The sequence below is a fragment of the Thunnus thynnus genome, chromosome 12 (genome assembly GCF_963924715.1).
Source record: "Thunnus thynnus chromosome 12, fThuThy2.1, whole genome shotgun sequence".
NCBI lineage: Eukaryota > Metazoa > Chordata > Actinopteri > Scombriformes > Scombridae > Thunnus > Thunnus thynnus.
The window spans coordinates 21,534,072-21,557,476 of NC_089528.1; the positions used below are offsets into that span (position 1 = coordinate 21,534,072).

General features: G+C 39.8%; 2 protein-coding genes across 3 annotated transcripts in view; both read right to left on the reverse strand.

Moving 5' to 3' along the window:
* Nucleotides 1-540: 540 nt before the first annotated feature.
* nadkb (NAD kinase b) lies at nucleotides 541-11,126 on the reverse strand. The gene is made up of 12 exons (XM_067606305.1): nucleotides 10,949-11,126; nucleotides 9,068-9,361; nucleotides 8,874-8,957; nucleotides 8,095-8,224; nucleotides 7,116-7,224; nucleotides 6,667-6,752; nucleotides 5,855-5,957; nucleotides 5,471-5,700; nucleotides 3,189-3,288; nucleotides 2,903-3,060; nucleotides 1,628-1,710; nucleotides 541-1,535 (listed from the first exon to the last, which is right to left on the reverse strand). The coding sequence occupies exons 2-12, from the start codon at nucleotides 9,358-9,360 to the stop codon at nucleotides 1,376-1,378; spliced, it is 1,536 nt and encodes a 511-aa protein (XP_067462406.1). The 5' UTR covers nucleotide 9,361; nucleotides 10,949-11,126; the 3' UTR covers nucleotides 541-1,375.
* A 6,111-nt stretch (nucleotides 11,127-17,237) lies between these two features.
* The window catches only part of skila (SKI-like proto-oncogene a), a 37,009-nt gene continuing 30,841 nt past the window's right edge, over nucleotides 17,238-23,405 (reverse strand). For both annotated transcript variants that reach the window (XM_067606306.1, XM_067606307.1), the window contains exon 8: nucleotides 17,238-22,007. In XM_067606306.1, coding sequence (XP_067462407.1) covers nucleotides 21,747-22,007 — 261 coding nt within the window. In that variant the 3' untranslated portion in view covers nucleotides 17,238-21,746. The remainder of the gene's footprint in view (nucleotides 22,008-23,405) is intronic.

A 23,405-nucleotide genomic window follows, 5' to 3' on the forward strand; every position in this document is an offset into this window, starting at 1 on the left:
ATCACTAACGTCAGTGCTTGTGTCTAGAAACCTGCTGCGAGAACGTCAACAATATTAATACAAATCAAAAGGATTGAAAATGTAAATATGAAGAGAATTGTTTCTGCTAACGTAAATGTTAACAGCAGGTCGGTGAGTTTCTCAGGCACAAAATATACTAACAGCGAAAAGTTTTACTTATATTTTCTGTACTTTTTTTCTACTTAATGAAAAGCAGCCTTAAAAAATGTACCACAGCTGGATTTCCCCTCAGTTCAACACTTTCTGCCTCCTCCTGCAGTCAGACTGTCAGTTCCAGCTGTAGTTACACATCTGGATGTCCGCAGGTCCTGAAACAATCTTAAAATGTTTATTAACAAATTTCCAGATTATTGTTCTGAATAAGATTCTTTTCAGTTTTAAACTATTACAGTTTCCTGGTAAAACGTTTCATACAGATCATAGTCTAACAGGTCAGTACTTACATTTATTTTCATGCATTTTCAGATAATTTGGTCTCTTAAAGTCCGACTTCAAACAAAGATCAGACACAAAAACAGCAAGTGTTTAAGCTTTATTTTCACACAAACTGCCTTCTGCTACAAGACTTTGACATGTTGACTTGAAAACGACATGATTCTCTGCTTCATTCAGTCTTGTTTTCCTGTGATTCATGCAATCTGCTGCAGAATTAAACTGAAACAACTGAAAAATGTCCTTTAAAACAACAGTTAGGAGACCAAGATAGTGTGAACTTAAGGACTAAAAGATTGTACAACATGTTTGTACAGCAGAAAACAATCACATACAGTATTTTAAAGCTCCTGTCTTGAAAATATATAAATATCACATAAATATGACATTAAATAAATTTGAATCCTAGAATCCTGTATGTACAAATTTACACTTATAGGATCAGAAGTCTTATATTTCTTAATTTCTGCCTTATGAGTGTATTTCTACCTCTAATCCTAACGAGTTAATGTCAGTAACACATGGAGTCTATACACTGAACATCATCATTGATGATTAAGTGCTCCAAAAAAAAAAAAACAAACAAACAGTTAACAGAATATTCATGAGGCGCTTTGGGTGATCCTCTACCTTCACATCACAGGATTATGTAATAATGGGGTTTTTTTTCCATTTCCAGGTGAGAAACATGCTTTCTCTCTGTTAGCTACTGATAAAACTACAGTGTATATGTACTGGAATGTAATGAGGTGCTCGCGCAAATGTTTGACTCAGTGTATAAAATACTGTACTCATTATACATGCTGCTGTATTCATAGAACTAATGTAACACAGTGTTTGCTTCCTTCATTTCTCACTCAGCTGCTGTGAGAAGCGTCACCTGAATGTGTTTAACAGAGGCCGAGAAAAAGCGTCGAGCGGTTCAGTTTTCCGTGTCCGAAGAGTCTGAGACGTCCGCCAGTCGGGCCTGCCTCTTGCGTACGTTCCAGTGCAAACACTGCGCCAGGCTTTCAAACCAGTCGTACACCAGGTCGTGGCAACAGATAGAGGGCACGGGGTAACAAGACGTAGTGATCTTAATGCTGTTGGGAGGAAAAGCAGAAAGCAAATTAAGCCCCAAATTGAGGAAACATAATGAAGAACAGAGCAAAGACCAGCTGCTAATGAGCTTTACCAGTCTCCGTGCTGGATCTCCTGCCGCTTCCTGCCATCAAACGACACCCAGGCAGTGTTTCTGGCATCAGGGGACAAGGTGATCTGTTTTGTGAGGGACACGTGGACGGCTGTTAGTTTTCCTTATTTTATTATTTTATTATGTTTTAGATTTTTATAATAATGTATCTGATGTATATCAGAAGATAAATCCACCCGTGATGTGACCTATCACAGAAAAAAAAACACCCCGTTAATGTGAGATTAATGTCCGACCTCCACTTTATCACCCGTAAAAATACACACGTACATAAATTAAAGGATAGATTCACAGTTTTTTCACATCTGACTTAAAACAAGTCAGTTCCTCTCATGTGCATTAAAACAGTTTTTGTTTGCTGTAATTTCTCCTCCTGTTTGTACCGCTTCAAGTCCACAAATACAAGTTTATCTGAAGTTAATATGAGACTTCAGCAGTTTCAGAGCTTTAGATAAATCGAGTCTTTCAAAGTCACGCTGTTTTTTGTACTAAATTTCCTCATCGTGTCACTATCTCTCCACTGTTCAGCATGGAAACACTGTCTGGGAGAAACACAAAGAGGGACATTTGTACTAAAATGATGTTTGATTTGATTAACTCAGACTTCATAACATCTTCAGATTAATTTAGGAATGTATTTTTGCACAGGACAGCAGAGGATTGTGGATTTTAGCCTCCATAACTTCTATTAAAAACAAGTTAGGAAACGATATTTTACTGGCCAGCAAGCAAAACATCTTAAATGTAGAGTATATTTTAAGACAGACTTGAAAAATTATGAACCTTTCCTTTAACAAGTGTTCATGGAAACCTCATACACCAGCATGACGTTAAGATACGAAGGCAAAAAGTGTCCCTGATAACGATGTGTACCTACAGTTCGACAGGAAACTGAATAATGTATGAAGGTGCTGTTGTCCGCCGGACTGTAGGAGAATAAAACTGAGCTGTGAGCAAGAAAAATGGAGGCAATTTCAGTCAGATAATAACCGGGTTCAAGGTCTGACAAGGTAAAAATGCTGTCACCTCACAGCCAACACTGAGGGAAAATGTTGAACCTGTTGCACATAAACCACCTCATCAACAACATAATGTGTTTGTGTACTTAACAGGAACAAATAGAAATCTATGACAAGCAGCATTACAGCTGTTGTGGCCCGACGACTTACTAAGACGCTGTTTTTTCTTTTTGTCACCCGGCTGTAAACAGTATTTATGCACTAAACTGAGTCCACCCTCCTCCCCCTTCCTTCCTACCATGAGCTCCACCCCGGCAGGGACCACGATGGGCCTGAAGGAGAGCGAGTGAGGGCAGATGGGGGTGACCATGATGGCGGGTACGTTGGGGTGGATCATGGAGGCTCCCGCTGCCGCTGCGTACGCCGTGCTGCCTGTAGGCGTGGAAACAATCACACCTGCGGGAGGCAGAGAGGGAGGGAACCATATTTGCTTTATTTGTACATACAGTAGATCTCTGTGTTACCTGGTCTGGCTCCTGCAGGTAAACGGTTCTGTAACACGTCAAGACTAAAGATGCTCTTACCGTCCCCCTGCACTGAGGTGATGAGTCGTCCATCGAGGTACAAGTCCACGTTGGACAGGTAGGAGGACGGACCTCGGTCCACCACCACCTCATTCAACACCTGTGCACACATAGACACTGACTCAGAGAGAGCAGATATATATATATATAATTCAATGCATGAATAAATAGTTTAAGTGGCGTTCAGTGCTTTGATTTGATTTTTTGCCAGAGGATTCATCACCCATCTATACATCTAAACTGGGGCTGAGCATGTTGATTAATTATCTAAAATGTATATTTTTAAAATGAAATTTAAATTATAAAAGCCATTTAGAAATTTAAATAGGTATAGTGATAAATCATCTTCTAGGTTTTGGAGAAAACCTCAATACTGTTTGGAAATATTAGAGCTTCATAAAAGCATAAATGACATTTATGGCCACTGACTTATGACCATTTGAATTAATCATGTTACTGTAGTGCCATCTACAGGAAAAATACCATCAAAACTTGAGCTCTTATACTATATGTGTCCTTTATGTACAAGACAGTAAAAAAAAATGAAACAAATTAAACATATTTTTCTGGGTTATCCAATAATGAGAAGATTAGATGAAATTAAAAAAATATGTTCTGTAGAAATCAGTGGGCTTATATTGATCTTGAACCAAGGAGCTAATTTAAAAAAGATGAATGCTGGTGAAATATTGAAAAGATGCTTTATCAATGACCACATGGTGGCGCTATCTGCACCGAAAAGTAATCAGTTTGTTGCTGTCCTGTGGCCTTAATCTGCACCAGATTTATTGAAATATGTTAAGTCATTTTTTTAAGACACCCACCATATAAAAAAAACAAACCAAAAACTGGGGATACAACCTCTCTGGCAGAGATGATAAAGATAAAATAACTCACTGCAGCATAATGTTGAGTAGCTCTATACAGCCACTCGATACTGTGGAAATACTAAATGGTGCTCATGTCTCCCTGCTCTGTGGAGGCGGTCTTTAATATGTAATTCCTTTTCACAGACTGAATATGAGACAACATTTAATCGATGCAGTCAATAAAAACAATAAATCATCCGCCGGCGGGCGCAGGGTTACAGGGCATTACTGTCCCACATTACACCGAGAGAAAAATGCTGGAGAGCAAACAAGCAGCATACAAATCATGTTCCACACTTCAGTCAGTCGCAGGGCCAACAAATACTGCAGCGCTGAGCGGTGGTGTCTGGCAGATGTACTGACGTCAGTCGAGCACAGAGCAAACATCCTGCTGGACACAGCAGATGTGATGTAATGTGAGGTCAAACTCAGGTTCTGAGACCAGAACAATCCTTCACTGTCTTTTATCGGTGAGACGAAAAAACCCCAGGGAGAAGAGAGAAGAAGAAGACTGAGCTGCGCTGAAAATGACAAATTGCAGCAGTGTGTGTGTGTGTGTGTGTGTGTGTGTGTGTGTGTGTGTGACTGCAGCACCGTGGCATGTTGTTTAGTTACAGAGTGTGTCAGACCGAGAGCGTCAGAGCTCATTAAACATCCATTCGGTGTCGACTGCACTGTTGACGCCACCGTCTCCGCGGCAACTGGCTCAACAGAACCATCACAACATCTGACTTTTCTCTCCCACATCATCACCCAGCGGTTTTATTATGACTGTCGCCATGGCAACCCAGCTGATGCTTCCTCACGCAGCCACGCACACGTACGCACGCGCGCACACACACAAACACACACGGGGATGAAAAGGAAACAAGACGTCGTAATGGACGCAAACACACACACACACACACACACACACCGTCAGCTTCAATGCTCTTTATGGGTTTACAACATTATTTTAGGAGTGTGATCAGGAAAAAGAAAAGAGGACAAAATGCAATCACGCCAGACCTTCTGGACCAAACAGTTCCAGGAACTAATAGAGCGAAAGGAACTAAACAAGGAACTAAAAGCCTTTGAGCATTTCTGTTTGTGTTTCCATTGCATCTGAAGAACAGTAACGATTAGACAAACAAGTCTGAAAATCAGCAAATTAACAGTCGTTTCTCTCATTTACCTGCTTTGTTCTCCAGATTTCTCATCAGGAAGCTGACAAAATATCAAACTTTTTAACATCTACAAACTTTATATAAGAAATTTCTGACTCTCGTTCTAATATTGATTCTAGTGGCATTTATGAGGCAATGAACAAACCAGAAGCTCACTGGATGTAAGTTCACAGTCCATCAGCTTATTGGCTCACTGATCATCTCCTACAGAGCTCACACGCTCCTTCTTGTGTGTGTTTGTCCTCACCTGTAGCTGCAGGGTGACTTTGCCAGCCTCACTGTTAATGTGTCCGTGAGGAAGGAGTCCGTTGTGTTCCTGCTGTTCCTGCTGTTGCTGCTGCTGCTGCTGCTGCTGCTGTTGCGGCAGCGGTGGCGGCGGCGGCGGCTCTCGGCTGTTCGGCTGCTGGCCCGTCCTCTGAAGCATGTCCTTTACCACCTTCACCTTCAGACGACTGCGCAAAGTGATGGCCGCATTCCCTGCACATGCAGACGTACACTCAAAGCTTAAGATGATGCTTTTCTACGTTTGACCTTTCAAGGGGCAGCGAGTTTAAGGATCACAAGTTTTTTACATTAATATACAAATGACCACAAGAGTTGACATTGGACTTCATACAGTGCTGAACTCTACCTTCAAATACTTTGGCCACTTCAGTCTTGTATGACTCAAACTTGAAGGGCGTCAGGAAACCAAGAGAACCGAGGTGGAACGCCATAACTGGAGGAACGCTGCCCTACAGAAGAAGAAAAAAAAATCTCTCTGAGTAGCTCTGCTGGATTCAACTGTCAGGACACCAGCTACATATAGTACTCAATACCAAGACAATTTGAGTATGTTTGGCAATGTATATTCTATACATTTATTTTGAAAATCTGTCATACAAGAGAGGACATTTTAAGATTTATACAGTAAACTGAATGTTCAGGATACATTAAACTGGAACACAATGTGTATAACTGAGACTTATTTAGTCTCCACCCGCTCCACTGTCCTCCACCTACTTTAGTTTTTAGTTTTGTGGTGTGCTCACAGCAGGATTCAAAAGCAAGAAAGAAAACATTTTGTAAAAGTGAAATAAAATACATCAAAATCAAAATGTTCATCATACTGCAGATTTAACTGATCTTGAGTTAAGTGCTTTCTAACTTGTCAAATATATATTGACATATTTCACAATATGAAGCTCAAATTATATTTTCCGCAAACACAAAGCCATATGACGTAACTTTAGTCATCTGCTCAAACCCATGTAGTATAAACAGAATCACGTTAGCATCCACTGTCCATTTTCTATGTCTGTTTTGGAGCATATCAGTACCTTTAATTCCCAAAAAGTGAGGTAAAGGAAGAAATACTGAGAGTGAGACGTAACGTTGTTTCCCTTTTATAGTGATCTTAACTAGGGAGGTCTGAGTTCAGTGTGAACCTGAAGGTGTGATTACCTGGAAGAGAGAGGATGCATAGAGCAGAGTCCCATCACCACCCAGACAGATGATCAGGTCTATGCAGTCCGAGATATCATCATAACCTGCGGGTGGACACAAAAACACTGCTTAATTCCCCCCAAAATACCTCATTCAAATTTTCATTTCTTCTGCTCCAGAGGGCCAAAGGGGAAATACAAGCTTTCAATTTTGAAGATAAAAAAGACCAACATAAAGTATGTGGGCATTAATGCATCCAAAATCCCAAAATAATAAAGAAAAGTCAGAATAACTGCTCTTGAAATGACTCCGGCAACAACTACTTCGATAGCAAGACACGGGTTTCGTGCGACCTTTCAGAAACAACTTCAAACTGGACAAATGGAGTCATTTAACAGGCCAATATCAGCAATATAAGACAGCAAAGGTCAACATTTCTATATTAATGGAGTCTATATTATGCTCACCCTCTCTGAAGGTACAGAGCTGATTGCGGATGGAGCCGAAGGCCTCATCCTTTGAGAGCGTAGCATCATCTGCGACCCTGCGTTCCACGTACACCATCATCTGCTTCTCCTGGTACACAAGACGCGCCTCAGTGACAACAGCCAAAACACACACATTTCTCAAAAGTACGCTTTCCAAAATGAAGTTGAGCATGAGCCAAACATGTGTAATTTAATATGATGGTATTTGTACGGAATGCAAATAGTTCGCTGGCCAACTCCAACAGTCTTGTTACACAAAGCTCAGTTTGTTTTGGAAACATGTGGCCGCAAGGTGTCGTAAATGCATGAGACCAGACTTAAATTTCAACTACATGTCTGGACTATTTCCTAGATTCTTTCTTAGACCTGTTGCCCTTCAGTACCACAAATGTTTCATTGCGCATTCTGGACAAAACTGTGGCTGAAATCACTTGGACGTGCTTTATTGAAAAGCATAATCTGTTCTAAAAAACAAAAAGTTGCACCACTGATAAAAATAAACACAAAAATACCACCTGGTTAAACTCAAACTAAGTGAAAGTTAAGGATGACTAACAATCAAAAACAACTAAATATAATCTGTAACATCTTCTGATGCTGTAAAAAGCTTGTTTAAGTCTGTTATGTTTGTACACATGGAAGCAAAACAAGCCTATATACTAAAATATGATTCTTCTATAAATTAAACTTCAATTATAGTTTGTGTTGCTTGTGGACACACCTCGGATTTAAATAATCAAAAACATGTGGATTGGGCCTACTGGTCAGTAGAAATGCAAATAAAATGTCATAATCAAAATCTAGAGCATCCCAAGATGTACAAAAACATGTTCCGACATGACAGGATCAGTTAGCTTTGTTGCTTCTGATAACAAACTCTGCCTCCTCGGTCATACATCAACGTCATAAAACGTTCAACGTTCAAACATACTGTAGATGAAATCCTGTGATTCTGTACCTCCACTAGAAACCTGCAGAGCTCTTTGAAAGGCTCGACCAGGCTCTCATCCCTAATTTTCCTAATGACGAGTACGTTGACCGGAGGTTTATTCCAAGTGAGCCGCTGGCTGGCCGGGTCCTGGATGTGCCTGGGACACAGATACGGACACACGCATAGACATAAGTGAGTAAACAAACACGTACATGTACATGCACACATCAACACTGCCATACAGGAACAGACTGAAAAAATAAGTTACATAATCACAATGTTTTGAGACTTTAGTTCGGTTTACTGGAGTCTAAATAAAGTCAAATGTCACCTTGATCATATGTCTTACTATGTGTCCTGAATACATTAAAGCTACATTGAACAAACAGCAGTCATTCATTAACTGTTATGACACACTGTTGTAACATCTGTAGGAGTGACTAAGGTCCAAATTCCAAACACAAGAACCTAAAAACCCTCCACTTCTTTCTCCCTTTTACCGTTTCTCTCTCTCGTCCTTTCGGTGGCAGATGATAGGCATTGTGCAGATAATTTGGTCTGTGTGTTTTCAGATCAAGTCCAGTTAAACGTTCTGAGATCAGGTGACAATAAGCATCTGTAGCCTGTTCGGTAAAGCCATCCCATTTCATGTAACATCCAATCACAGCATTCTCATTTTATCTTATCTCACACAATTACACAAGCTTTTCTGTGTCAATGCCCCAACAAGCAGAGTATCTCCTCATCTCGTGTCTCAGTCCGTTTGTACACACACAGTCAGACTCATTCAGCACCAACACGCTTACATGACTGAAGTTGGGTTGGGAAGAATACAGGCTTTGGGTCCGAAGTGAGTGGCTGGATACGGTCCATGTAGAAAGTGAGCTCTTCTGCAAGGAGGAAAAAGAGGAAGACAAGTCAAGACACCATCACTTCATGTCCAGGGCAGCAAAGATGTGCCAGTGGCACGGCTGACCAGCTGGCAACCTGCAGTGCAAACCTCTTAGGTGAACTTTCCGCTGTGTCGCTTGCCGAGCCAGATGGCTCCAAGTGCTCGTGTTGGCCTGGCAACCTCCGCCGCTCAATTTCCCAGAGCAGCTGTTCATGACCACCCCCCCGTCGCTGCGACCTCTTTGCCTCCCGTCGTCTCCTTGGTGACTTGGACGGGTGCTCCCTTCGCCTGCAGGGCCTGGCTGACTCTGACAGCTGACCCAGGTGGCCCGAGGGTCGCGCCATGCCTCTGTCCGGCACTGCCGGGGGTCCCGATGCCGGACTGGTGTCTGAATTCTCCATTCTGTAGGGAAGCAAAGCAGAAACATCTGTTTAAGATAATCAGCTAATTAAAAGACAAGAGACAACAGCATGAGATGATTCTGTGTGTCTGGAAATACTTCGGGAGCCCAAAAATGTAACTGTTTTATCAAAAGACAAAGACAGTTTATTCTTGACCTTGGAAACCCGTTGAAGTTAATTTGTCAAAAACTTATGAGCTGACTGTAGTTACAGTAGTGAAATTATTTGACATAAGCAGAGTTCCACATTATTGTTCTATCGGTCAATTAATGAATCTACCTGGACGTTAGTCAGACTAAGCAGGCAGTTCAATTACTGGGCTAACTAGTCATTATTTTCATTGTCAATTAAGGTGTTGATTATTTTCTTGATTAATAATTTGTTCTATAAAATTCAGAAAATGTTGAAAAATGCCCATCAGAATCTCTCTGAGCTTAATGTGACGTTTTTAATTTGCTTGTCAGACATCAAGCCAATATTTATATTTTAAAGCCAGTATATTTTGGGTATTTTTGCTTGAAAATGTGACTTAAAGCCCTCCTCCAATCAAAAATATGCTTTTCTTGTTCCTTCAGTTGGATGTTTGAGCTTCACTGTGCAGAATGATGTACGTGCAGAGTTTGACACTAGAAGACTGTTTTCACATTCATCTGCTGAAAGTTGAAAGTTTCTCTGAGCTCATTGAAAAACTGATTTTAAATGGTGGGCCTGTAAACACAATTTGTGACATCACAACTAGATTGAAAGTCAATCCTGGTCCAGTATGAAAGGTGTGTTGTGGAAATTTGAAGCCTGCAGGGCACCAACACTGAAAATGGACTTTACAGTGAAGTAGGAGACATCCTGTGCCCAACAGATAAACTTTATGAATGAAAAATATTTGCATATTAATAGATTCTGATTCTTAATGAGGTTGAAGGTGTAGATGTAAATTTAAGGATTTTAAGATCATTTAATGGGGCTTTTTTGTGGAAAAAAAACATATCAGACAGATTATTATTCAAAGTAGAGTAATTTATATATGTCTTGAAACAAGTCTGGATTAATTTTCTGTAATCATTTCTCCAGAACTGTCTTTTTTGTTTGTTATTTATAGAGTAAGTGATTAAATCAAGACAAATAATCAACATTTGTAAAGGTTAGCCACAGCCTTACAACAAAAGGACTGGGAGTCATATGTTTGATATAATATTATTAAACAAACACAAGTCCTAAATTGAACAAATTATGATATATGTAAAAACATAAACCAGAGATGTAACCTGCAACTATACAGACTAGCTCTTTCTAGCTCTTTCTATGTAGCTTTATATTCAAAACAGTTGGCTAAAAAGTTGTAAAGTGAAGGTAAATGTCACTGTTTCCTCCCTGCGCTGTTACACAGTGACCTTGGACCGAACATGAGTGAGATAACAGTCTTTGTATAACTTTCACTACTCGCAGATTAGCAGCTAACTGACACAGAAACAGCCAGAAGTGAGTTTATCTGACAGTCAGAAAAAAAAACGCTCGTTTGTTGACGGCTAACGTTACCTAGCAATAGCTAACTCATGACTAGCTAACCGGTCTGAACAAAATCAAGCCTTACTGTGTCAGAAAGCAGCAAACACGCTCATAGTGACACTAAATCATCAAGACTCGATTGTGTTTCACTGCTACCAAACGTGTGTATACTGTCACACACTGCCGTCAAACTGTTACAGCTGAAATATCACCAGACAGTGCAGCAGTAACAACCGGAGGGACGTCACAGTGATATGACGCGTTACGCAGGACCAGACGTCAGTTAGAGGAACAGCGCCATGTTCACGCCTGCTGGTCAGATGCAGAATTACACCGATAGTGGCAGCAGTGGTGAAAATTAAATAAATACATGCCTTGTTAAAGTTATTTAGAAAATACATTTCAAGTACATTTTGAGGTATTTGTACTTTACTTGGATATTTCCATTTTCTGCCACTTTATACTTGTACTTCACTTGCGCATTTGAGAGTTGATTTTTTTTACTCCACTACATTTATTTGACAGCTTATTACTAGTTTGCAGATAGAGAGTTTTAAAATACACAGTAGTATTCAGATCCTTTACTTAATACCAATACCAATACAGCAATGTAAAAATACTCCATTACAAGTAAAAGTCCTGCATGAAAAATCCTACTTAAGTAAAAGTACCAGCAATATCTACTTAAAGTATTAAAGTAAAAGTACTCATTTCGTCCCTCCGACTGATATATTATTATATATGACATCATTAGATTATTAATGCTGAAGCATCAATGTGTAAGCAGCATGTTACTGTTGTAGCTGCTGGAGGTGGAGCTAGTTTCAACTACTTTATACACAGTTAGCTAGTTTAGTCCAGTGGTTCCCATCCTAGGAGTCGGGCCCCCCCAAAGGGTCACCAGATAAATCTGAGGGGTCGTGAGATGATTAATGGGAGAGGAAAGAAGAAAAAACAAAGTTCTGATACACAAATCTGTTTTCAGTTTTTGGAATTTTTCTCTAATCTTTGATTTTTGGTGAAATATTAGATCATTTGAACATTTATTGAAATGAAACCATGTGAGAAGTTTAGAGGGAAAAATCATATTTGGTGGAGCTGTTAACAACTCATAAATATCTGAAATGGGACCCCGACTACACACTGTTTTTTGTAAGATGTCAAAAGACAAAAAGGTTGGAAACCACTGGTTTCATCTTTAACAATATGTTGTATTTTAAAAGCTTGTTATATTATCCATTGTGTCAAATCTTCATCTGAAAAGTAGTGGAGTAGAAAGTACAATATTTCCCACTGACATGTAGTAGAGTGGAAGTATGAAGTAGCACAAAATGAAAATACTCAAGTAAAGTACAAGTACCTCAAAATTGTACTTAAGTGCAGGACTTGAGTAAATGTACTTAGTTACTTTTCACTTCTGGTAAATAGTTCCATTTAATTTAATTTAATTTTAATCCAATTTAATTTATTTTTTAGTATTTGGGGGCATTTTAAGTCTTTAGTAGACATTAGAGAGATGACAGGATATGCTGTGTGAGAGGATCATTAATCATTAATCATAAATCCTCGGCCAGATGAGAAAAGGGGGGTTTGCAAACATATCATTAGTGTCTTAAACCACCACAATCCCATTTTAAATTTATTTATGAAAAGATAATGCCAACAGAAAAAATCCCACTAACTGAACAATGATGTGAACCCACAAACCAAAATACATATTTTTCTTACAATTAGTCAAAGTGTTGAGAGGGAGTTTCCTTGGAGGGTTGAAACTGTCAAGCATTATGTGAAACAAGTCAGTGTGTAACCTTGAATAATACATTTTTATAATACAATATTTTAACAAAGAGAAAAGAGTATTCTGGAGTCTTTCACGTTTAGACAGCAGAGCACAAGCATTACACATATTTGAGCTGCTATTAATGTATTCTAATGGACTTCAGGACACATTTGCATTTAAGTTAAAACCCATGAATTAAAAATAAACAGAATGAAGATGGAGTAGAGTACAGAGAGTTGAGTTTCTCCTCACTGCCGCTGCTTGTTTGCACATTGGTCTACATTACAGTTAATGTCTAGTTTCTTTATGTGGGATCAATCTGTAGCTTTCAAACTGAACTGAATAAATCCGCTCTATGAAATGAAATAGTGTGTACTTTGTGCATTTCTTGGTTGTTTAAACTCCACTTCATACTGTAATTTAAAAAAAAAAGTCAGAAAGAAAGAGTCCCGGACAGAATACTAATTTTAAGGCAGGGTTTAAATTTATTTATGACCTTCCTTGTTCAGAGCTGTTGGACGTGTTGCCTTCAGTGGCGTCACGTCTTCCAAACAAAAGCTTTTTGATGACCGACTCCACTGAAGCTGGATCCAGCCTGCGTTACAAAAACAAACCTTCAAAAAGCAAGAAGAGATTTATCGATCGGATAACAGCATGACAGAGGTAATGAATCCAGAGGCAGTTGTGTGTTTGTATGTTTTTGTTGTGAACAGGCAACGGTGTTGTGGTTCTTTTGTCAAACCTGGAGGTGCTAAAGCTGACTGGGGAATTTATTTCCTGGTGCTTCCTTGTAGCATTGAAACACCTTTATTTCCACCTTATAACTTACCTGCAGGCTGTTAATTAATAACAACAGAGCAGCAGAGGGAGAAGTGTAACATCAACTATAGCATCAAGTCAAGAAGAAGGCGCTGAAAAAGAACTAGAAAAACTATAATATCTAAATTATTAGGTGTGAATTTGTGTAACATTTCACTCTTGGGTTTACAGGTTGAGGGAGAACGAATCCTCAAACAGGAGCCTCAGTTATTAATGAAAAAGAGAGAAATGGTAATGTTTTAGGCCCCCGTTCTGCTCTGCATACTCAAAAAGAATGAATTTATTCTGTTAAAAATGCTCATTACTTATCAATAAAATAATCCTTCACAAGAATGAGTAGCAGTCATGTTAGATTTAGATTTTATACTGAGGTCATAAGTCTAATTGGTCCCTACAAGCCCCAGATACTTCTGAGAAAACCTGAAAATACTTTTGACGTTTATCTTCCATGTTTAATTCATTAAACTATTCTATTTCTGTTTTTTAAATTGTTTTAAATCAGTTATACTTTATGTCCCAGAGACAGTTTCTCTGTATGGAAATAAGTTAGATTACATTTAAGTGTTTTTATCCAGTGTCACGCTTCAATTTAAGCATAACATTTTGTTTCTGTTACAAGCTATTGATAGTTTATTTTACTGTGTTTCATTTTAACATCTAGTTTGGCTTCTCATGTCCAGGTCATATATTGGTTTTTATGTTTTGATGTTGTTATTTTTCATTTGTTTGTGTAATAACCTAAAATTAACTTAATATATTAACCTAACACTTCCATTTATACAGAATTTAAAAATACAATTCATAAAGTGCTTTACAGACATGAGAACAGATAAATCAAGTGTAACAAAATAAATTATGAATATAAAATTCACAAGATAATTCTTTTTGTTATAATATTTATGTATTTATTAATTTCTCTTCTTCTCATTCTCTAAATTCCTGGACACTGTCTCTGAATAATAAACTGCACCTCAGATCTCCATTTTCCAAGAGGAAAATACAGAGGACATGACCTCTGTGTCCTCACAGCAGCAGAAGCTTTCACATTTTTCACACATATTACTGTAATATTCATATACTAGCACACATAGATAACAGTTTATTTCCCCAGGTATCACTGTAGTAACCTGATATATAGACCTACTGTCTAGACTGTGTATCTGTGCCTCATTTCCTGGTTGGGATTACCGCCACTAGAAGCTGTAAATCAATCTGTTTCTGTGAGTTGGAATCGTCAAATCCGTTGGTGATTAAATGACAGTTTGGAAAAGCAGAAGTGAAAAAGTGCTGCTAAGAATTCAAGATATCAACTTTTAGGTTGTTATGTGGAAGCTTGACCCGTTAATACTTATTTCTTTTGGTTTGGTTCGGTTCTTTCAGCTGCTTTGACCTCAAACAACTACACGAGACATGTGAGCGGAGGAAAGGTTTAAAAAAAGAAAAGAAGAGCCTGGTTACTATGGGAAACTGTCTCCATGTAGACACAGGAAATGTTTAAATAAGGTATGAGCAGAAAAAAAAAATGTTTTTTTTATTATTTAAGGTCAATTCCACTGTGAGTTTTTTGTTTTGTAATTCATTTTTTTATTTTCATACAGTTTAAGATGATGAGAAAATGGGTTCAGTTGAAATTGGCAGCATCAAGTTTTTAGACTGTGAGGTTCGTTCATCAGAAGCAGTGAAATGAAAAACTGCTGCTCTGGCCACGTTCCAGCAGTACACAGTGAATGCACATATAAGTACATCTACTTACACATGCACATCTTTATATATAGAATATAGGTAAACATACACATACATAAAGACTTAAAGACACAGTCATACACGCACATTGACAGAAACTCACCCGTATACATACAGTTAGGGTCAAGTAATAATGCAATAAAATACAATAAAACTACACGATGTGTCTGTTTTATTTAAAAGCCCTTTTTGTTTGTTATGAGCAGCAACGTCCTACATGATCACATGACAGTTTTGATCATTTTATACAAGAGATTTCTGGATTTAAGTGTGAGGGTTCAGTGACAGTTGTCAATCAAATCTGATCAAACCACACAGTCCTGATGTGTTGAATGCTTTTGTCCAAACTTGACTCATTAAAAGATAAAGCTGGCAAATTTCTATATTTTTGTTATTGTCAACAAATCTCGTGTGCAACAATAGACTCATCCTACTTACATGTATCGTGTTTGTATCCGCAGCCTGATATATCTTATCCCTCTGTGCCGTCGACCTCTGTTTAAAACTATTAGAAACACGTCAATGAGCTGCACTGTTGCACTGGCTGACACGTTATTTCATCATTAAGAGTTTGGGTATGGTAGTTTATTTACAGATGGCTTCAAAGACTAATAACAGAGATCACGTTTTCAGTCTCTGGAGAGTAGTTACGTGTAAGGCAGATGCATGCGTATCACAACCTCTTGACTTTGTACAACATTGTACATCATAAAGGACTTCAGTACAAAGTGAAGACTGTGATACATAGCACAACAAGTTGTTGAAGCTGTTGAAGCTTCACAATTAGCTGTGGAGGCCTAAATGTCTTGTAGAAAAAAAATATTTATATCCATCACTTTGGGCCAAACTGAAATATCTCAACTATGGCCATGAATTAAGTGTATTGTCCTGAAATCTGGTACACATATTAGTTTTTCCTTCATGCTGAATTGTAGTAATTTTGGTGATCCCCTGACTTTTCATTTAGCGCCAGATCAAAATATCAATTTGTCCAATAATCATTGATTTATGACCAGTTGCTTGCAATAAGCCAGATGTACTTTCTGCTTAGCGCCAATTAGCGAATGCTAACATGCTAAACAAGAGGGTAAAAATGGTAGAATTAGCATGTTAGCATGTTCACTTTAGTACTGTTGTGTTTAAAGGTGCAGTGTGTAGGATTTAGTGGCATCTAGCGGCAAGCCCTTCCAAGCATGTAGGAGAACCTACATGGGCCAAAAGACTCTCTCTAGATCCAGTGTTTGGTTTGTCTGTTCTGGGCTACTGTAGTAACGTGGCGCTGCAACATGGCGGGCTCCGTGTAGATATAAAAGGCTCATTCCAAGGCAATGAAAACACAACAACTCTAATTTCCAGGTGATTGTACACTAATTAAATCATACAATATTATATTCCATTTCTACCACTAGATGCCACTAAATTCTACACACTGCAGCTTTAAGTAGGCCAACAGCCTCACAGAGCCTCACAAACATCTTGTTTCCATTAAATTTAATGTATGTAAACACTCACTAATTGAAAATAGTCCCTGTACCTTTAAAGTCTGCGCACATCACAAACTTCAGTGCGTTCATATTGTTGTTGTAGTTTCTTTTATTTTAACTGTTCTCTTACCATTTACTTCTCTTACAGTTCATCCTTTCACAGAAGGTTTTATTAAGTCTAATCAATTATTTATTAATTTAGAGTCAACTTGTTTTAATTTTGGCATTTTACTTGTATCTTGGTGTGCATCAGTCTCCAAATCCATTTACCATTCTGTACGTTTGTCACGTGTAAAGCACATTGAATTGCATTCGACTTGTAGGAAAGGTACAACATATAAATAAAGTTTGACTGATTGATTGGCTGTAGCAGCTGTGTGACTCTGTGCTGCTGCAGTTTACATTCATGTTGAAATTAAAACCACATCAGCGGGTCAATGTGGCTTTCAATGTGTATCTTGTGCAAAGGTGTGAATCGTAAGTCAATAAGGAAACAACGAGGACGACACCAGCAGTGCGAGCAGAAAACGAAAGACACAAGACAAGGCTGGTTTGACACTACAGAACTTTACTTGAATTTGATCCAAGTTCATTGTCTATACAGGGTATATTTACAAGATCTGAAATCAGGGAAGGGCAAAAAACAGAAAAAAAAACAAACACTAGATACAACTGAGGTATTAGCTAAAAGCATTTACAGGTATGTAATTTACTAGTAAATATCAATGATGATTAACAGTTAGAGATGCAGTGTCTTCTGCTTAAAAAACATCTTTTTATATCACAACATGAGGTAGGAGAACAGTGTCTCGATTCATGCAAGAACAAAAGTCTCATCACACTGTAGTATTGGCAACGTAGTATGCAATGGTCATACACAGACACTGCGTTTTATGTTTCAGAACAGCATAGAGGGGGGGGGGAGAAATGTTTCTTTTTAGCAAAGCCATAATTTTTTTTTTTTTTTAAACTTCCTATAACAGGATGTGTATCAATGAAAACATGGTGTATCTATTCTTAGTAACCAGTGATCTGTGTGATCAATCGCCAATGCAGCCCTACTTCCTACTTCTCCCACACTGGCAGAGAATAATTACCGGCTGAAAATTATACACCCAACCACAAAGCAGACCACCTGCGACAGTTCAAAAGGTCACCTGGGATTGTGTTAACTAGTTTTTTCTTCACGTAGCGAGGAAGCAATGGGCATGTAAATCCTGTATTCAAATGTGTTCATGTGGTAAAAGCCCGGCTCCTTCCACCTCACTTTAGTAAGTTGGGCAAACTTCACACCTGTAAAAATTCTGTACAAAGCATATCTAAGTTCTCATAACACTGCAAAATGCAAAAAGGCCCAGCACACCGTGTTATAAGGGATATTTCCCCCTCATCATTTAGTCCTTTTTTTTTCTTTTTTATTATGGTGTACGACTAAAGAAGCTAAACAGCGGCCCCTTGTGTATAAAATGCAAATTACACAGAAAACAAAATGACAGAACAGGATTCCATTAGAAATCACCTAACATGTAGAATTGAATTAATTTTTTTTTTTTTTAAAGGTTTTGTTCTGCTGAAGAGGTAATTAAGTCAATAATAAAAAAAAAAACTAATACTGATTATCATTTGAGGGATGTCAAAATATTCAGACTTTTGACAAAGATAAAAGGATCTCAAATCAGAAAACATAACTACACATCCATCTCTCTTTCCCTTTTCATAGCTGCTGTGCTTCAGTCAGACGTGGGAGGCCAACACACACACACACACACACACACACACACTCTCTCTCTCTCTCTCTCACTCACTCTCTCTCTCTCACACATCATTTCCAAATCAAATTAGTCTACATTTCACGTTCTTCATAATCTGACTCTTGACTTTATATTTAGCCGACCGCTGAACCACTAATGATATAAAACTTGCACATGTTCAATGTTCATGCATATGAGCCATCTCAATAGTTTGTGTGTTACGTGGGAGGGGGGGGGGAAACATCTTTTTTTCTTTTTTTTTCCTACAATAAACAGATTGATAGAGTGGCCCGGTGACACAAACATATGGGGCAGCAAAACATGCAAAAAAATCATTTTTTGTTTTGTTTTTTTTTCTTCCAAAATGCAATTTCTTAAACAAATGTTTACTTTTTAAATTTTGCTCAGGGGAAGGGTTAACAAAGAGGAAAAAATCTCATTACATTACACATTAAACAGTCCGTCAAGATGAAATCCACAAAAAAACAGTTCAGAAAGGGGGGAAAAGTGTGTAACAAAGTATTATTTTTCCTATTTTGCCTTTGTCCTGCATCATGTCTCAGTAAACCATGCGTTTCAATCCCCCACAATCACTCGACAAAAGTCAAGTTCTGATATCTGAAAAGATCACTTTAAAAAAAAAAGAAAAAAAAAGAAAAAGAAAAGAAAGCAAAAACATTTAGGCCGTCTGAAGCCTCATTTCTGGTCCAATTTATATAACCTTTTGAAGATTATCCATATAAGAACAGTTAATATATTAATGACTACTGTATTTACAAAGTGAATATAAATCTTTAGTTAATATGTTAAATATTTTCTTTCATAATTTCAATAAAGGTTTAAATGGAACAACAGTAGAGTGTACATTTTGTGGCACGGGTTTGATTTTACTGGCTTGCACCTGCTTTTATGACTATTAACAAACCACAACTGTACTCTGCCCGGTCTTTAAGGTCTGTTATTGTAAAGGGAAGCTGTGTAAGAAAATCTGCATTGAACAGGATGGAGCACAGTGGAATGTCTATCAATTTGCATTTAGAGCAGATGCATAAAAAAAGCTCAGAGTTTAGCCGAGGCCGATCCCCTTCTCTTTTAAACAATTATTTACAAACACACACTCGCTTACAGGGATCTCCTTAGTGGCAATAAAAAGCGCTTTTTGCCTGGCAACTGACACAATAAAAGTCCTCTCTTCCTCTGGCTGGACGTCTGCTCGCTCTCCTGGGCATCTACAAAACACTGCACACCCCCAGCTGATCTGAAACTGGAGATGGATGGACGGGGATGTGTGAGAGAGAGAGAGAGAGAGAGAGTGACGGCGGTTCTGTGTGTGAGAGACGAGGGGAGGGAGGGAGGATGTTGAGAGACTTGGGATCCTGTACAGTCTCACCCGAGGGCGGGCGGGCGGAGGCCCCTAGACAACAACAGCTGCCCCCATTCTGACGGCACAAAACAAAAAAAAAAGGGCTCCCTCTGTACCCCATGCGTCCGGGCCACCCAGCCTGCTGCGGGGAGAGTGCACCAGTCCCCTGAGCGCTCCCCTCAATCCTCGCCTCCCCTCTTCCTCTCCCCTGCCTGCCTGCCTCCCTGCCTGACTGACTGCCTGCCCGGTGCTGTTTGTTCAGCCAGGCAGAATAACGGGAAGCAGGGGCCGGACCCGAGGCCCAAACCACCCTGGACTAACTGCTTTCACCTGCGACCCACATTCTTAGATGATGCTCTGACAAATGGCGTGGGGATAAAACCGTCTGCTAACAATGAAGTCAAATGATACAAAAGAAATCCCAGAAAACAGGGACAGACTGGGTGCTTTGATCATCTGCTGGGAACGCTGGGGCCATTGTTCTGCCTGAATGCCTGGACTGCACTGACACACTCGAGTGTGTGCGGTGCATGTAAGGTTGTCGTATGTATTATGGTAACACAGCACAGCTACCACACATGTGAGACGCTGCCTTTCTTCTTCTTCTTCTTCTTCTTCTTAGAAAAGCTACACCGGCTCAACCATCCCCCGTGTCCAGACACATTCCTTTCCCAGAGGGTTCTGGGGAGTAGAGTGCGTTAAGTGCATAACACTGCTTGTGAGCTTCTTCATGCCAAGCCTGAAAAGAGCACAGTGTTTCCTGTCTAGCCCAAAGTGGGTGAAAACCACAGTGTTAAAGAGTTTCCCAGCAGAGGGCAATGGAGCTAGCCTACAGCGGTGGAAGGTGTGAGGTCTCCTGTGAGGGAGGGGGGGATGGAGGGGGTGGGGGGGTGCAGGGGCAGCAGAGACACCGGGGCAGCTGGTGGATCAACAACAGACTGTTTGGTCTACGACAAGAGAGTCCAGGTGCTGCCCAGCAGAGTGAAGAGGAAACTAGTCTGTGCTAGGAGCAGCTGGAGTCCAGGCCAGATGACTAGCTAGCTACCTTGGGAAGGGGGGGGGGGGGGGCGTTGTCACACTCAAAACACTCATTTCAAGTTCAGCATCACTATTGGCATATTTTCATGAGGTTTTACGACATCTTCAAAATGTCTTTTTTTTGTACAGTAAAGGTCTTTCTCCTCCATATAGATTTGATGTTTTTATAACATGTTACACTTTTTCTTTCTCTGTATTTTATAAGGAGCAAAAAAAAAAAAAAAAAGGAAACTGTGTTAAAATGTCCATGCAGTTTCCTGCAGTCGCTGGTACTTGAGCGTTTGGGATGAACGTACAGAAGGACAGAGAAGAGGCACGCAAACCGGCCGCCACTTATGTGTCCGTGGGGCGCCGGGTTGCTGTGCCAGGTAGTAGCGTGAAAGTGACGTCCGTGTGCAGCTGAGACGAGTCCGTGAGTCTAAACTGAAGTCCGTGATCTCCAGGTCATTATAGCTCCACAATCCAGAAAGAGCAAAGAAGTGGTGGAAAAGGAGGGTGACGAATAAAATAGTGATGGGTTGAATTGGTCTCTAACTTGACCAAACTCCTGTCTGTAAAGCAGCTGTTTTGTTCAGTAAAAACTATAAATTAAATCAAACATACATGCCCAAAAAATCTTTAAATACTGTTTAAAGAGAGGAGAGGGGAGCAAAAGAAAGAATAATAATAAAAAAAAAAAAAAAACACAACATAAAACTTGTCTTTTAAGTCATGTTAAATTACAAAAAAAGTCAGTCCTACACTGAAATAAAAGGGATCAGGGCGAGATGCACAACTTAAAAAGCAGCCTGAGGAGACGTGACGCTCCTTTCTGCTTCAGGCTGATTTGTTTGTGTCTGTAGAGTTGGCGGGTGATGAGGAGAGGAATGAAGGGGAGGGAGGGAGGCGCCTAGAGGGGCCGGCAGTTACTTGTGGCCAGCCGCTGGGGCCTCTGAGATGGAGGAAGGGGAGGAGGAGGGCGGGGAGTGGGCGTTTGGGGGTCCGGTGGAAGGGGTAAGTGGAGGAGAGGGGCTGCTTCCCACCGTTCCAGACTGGGCCATCTGCTGCTTGAGCTGGGTAATTGTGCGCTCCAGCTTCTCCCGCGCCTCCCGCTCTCTGCGCAGCTCCTCCTGCAGCTCCTGCCGGTCCGCCTCCGCCCGCTCCAGCCTCTGACGCAGCTCCGACAACTGGGAGGAGACGCGGAGAGAGAGAGAGAGACATGAGGTCAACTTATGTCTACAGCACTTAAGCAGATATTTAGTCTGACACATTCTCACATTTAACAAATATCTGTCACACATTGTGGTGTTTAGTTCTGGATGATCTTCACACAATACCAGACTCCAATAAGATTTTCTGAGAATTTTCTCAATCTCAGCCCTCCGTTTCCATTAAATTAAAAAAAACAAGGTGCTGCACAACACACAAAAACAGCTAGATAGAGTGAGCTAGCAGGTTTACATAACATACCGTGTAAAGTATAGCAGATAGGTTATCTACTGGTGTTGCACTGTATTCTGTGACTGTCAAAATGTGTGACAGAACCTGATTGGAGACACCCTGACCCTCACTGTTTCTTGCTCTTTCAGATTTCAGTGGTCACATTTAGACAATTTGACACAGAGTTCACTTTATTTTGTGACGGCCTACTGTCACAACTGATACGCTGGTGTCAGTCAAGTTATTCACAGCTGACGGATTTCTAAATGATGTTAGTGATCGTCGTGAACCTTTCTAGTTCTGATCAAGAAGAGAAAAACCGTCTAAAGACACTTGTGACTGATTCTAATACTTTATTCCATGACACGAGAGCTCAGCAAAGTGTCATGATTTTACTGACGTTGGAAACGTGTGTAGTCTAGTGTGAGACTGGCATTAGTCTCATAACCACCCCCCCCCTTTCTTAACTGGCAGACAGCCTGAGTTTGATGCCAAGGGGGTGCAGGGCAAGAGGAGCGGGTGCTTCAATAACAGACAGGAGGAGGAGGGGGGGGGGGACTCTGCAGCCCTGAGCTCGGGCCAACATAACAGAACCTATCTCAAGATTAAGTCTAGTGGAAACCCAAACAACAGCCCTGAGAGTGTGTGTGTGTGTGTGTGTGCATGTGTATGTGTGTGTGCTATCACACTCCTCAACAGCATAGTGAATTACATAGGACACAAACACATACACACACTAATTTAGTCGGGAAACTCTAAAAAATCACAGAAACGGAGGAGATTCTGACCACCTCTTCAGTCTCAAGGTTCAAGAGAAAATACTGTCTACTACCCTTTGAGGGAATGTGTGGGTGATGTGATCTCAGAGTGTGTAACCTGAATTCTTTGCCACAATATGGGCATATTTAAAAGAGTGAGCTCAAAATATTTTCCATTTACTGAGCATCCACTGGTCAAAGCTATTTAGTGAGTGCTGACCTGCGATTCAGAGAATTTACTGAGAATCAAATACACTCAGAGTAAAGTTTATATTATGTTGTAAGTCTAACCGTGTAGAAAAATTGTACATTTATGGCCATAAAATTGAAAAGAAAGTAAATTAATTGATTATAAATGCTTGGTTTATACAAGGAGGCATTCATATG

Coding starts and splice junctions, on each gene's coding strand:
- nadkb (XM_067606305.1), bottom strand. CDS start 9,360: ATGGAGAATTCAGACACCAGTCCGGCATCGGGACCCCCGGCAGTGCCG. Junction 6,753..7,115: donor GCTCTGTACCTTCAGAGAGG/GTGAGCATAATA, acceptor GTCCACCCGCAG/GTTATGATGATATCTCGGAC. Junction 5,958..6,666: donor ATGCATCCTCTCTCTTCCAG/GTAATCACACCT, acceptor CTTCTTCTGTAG/GGCAGCGTTCCTCCAGTTAT.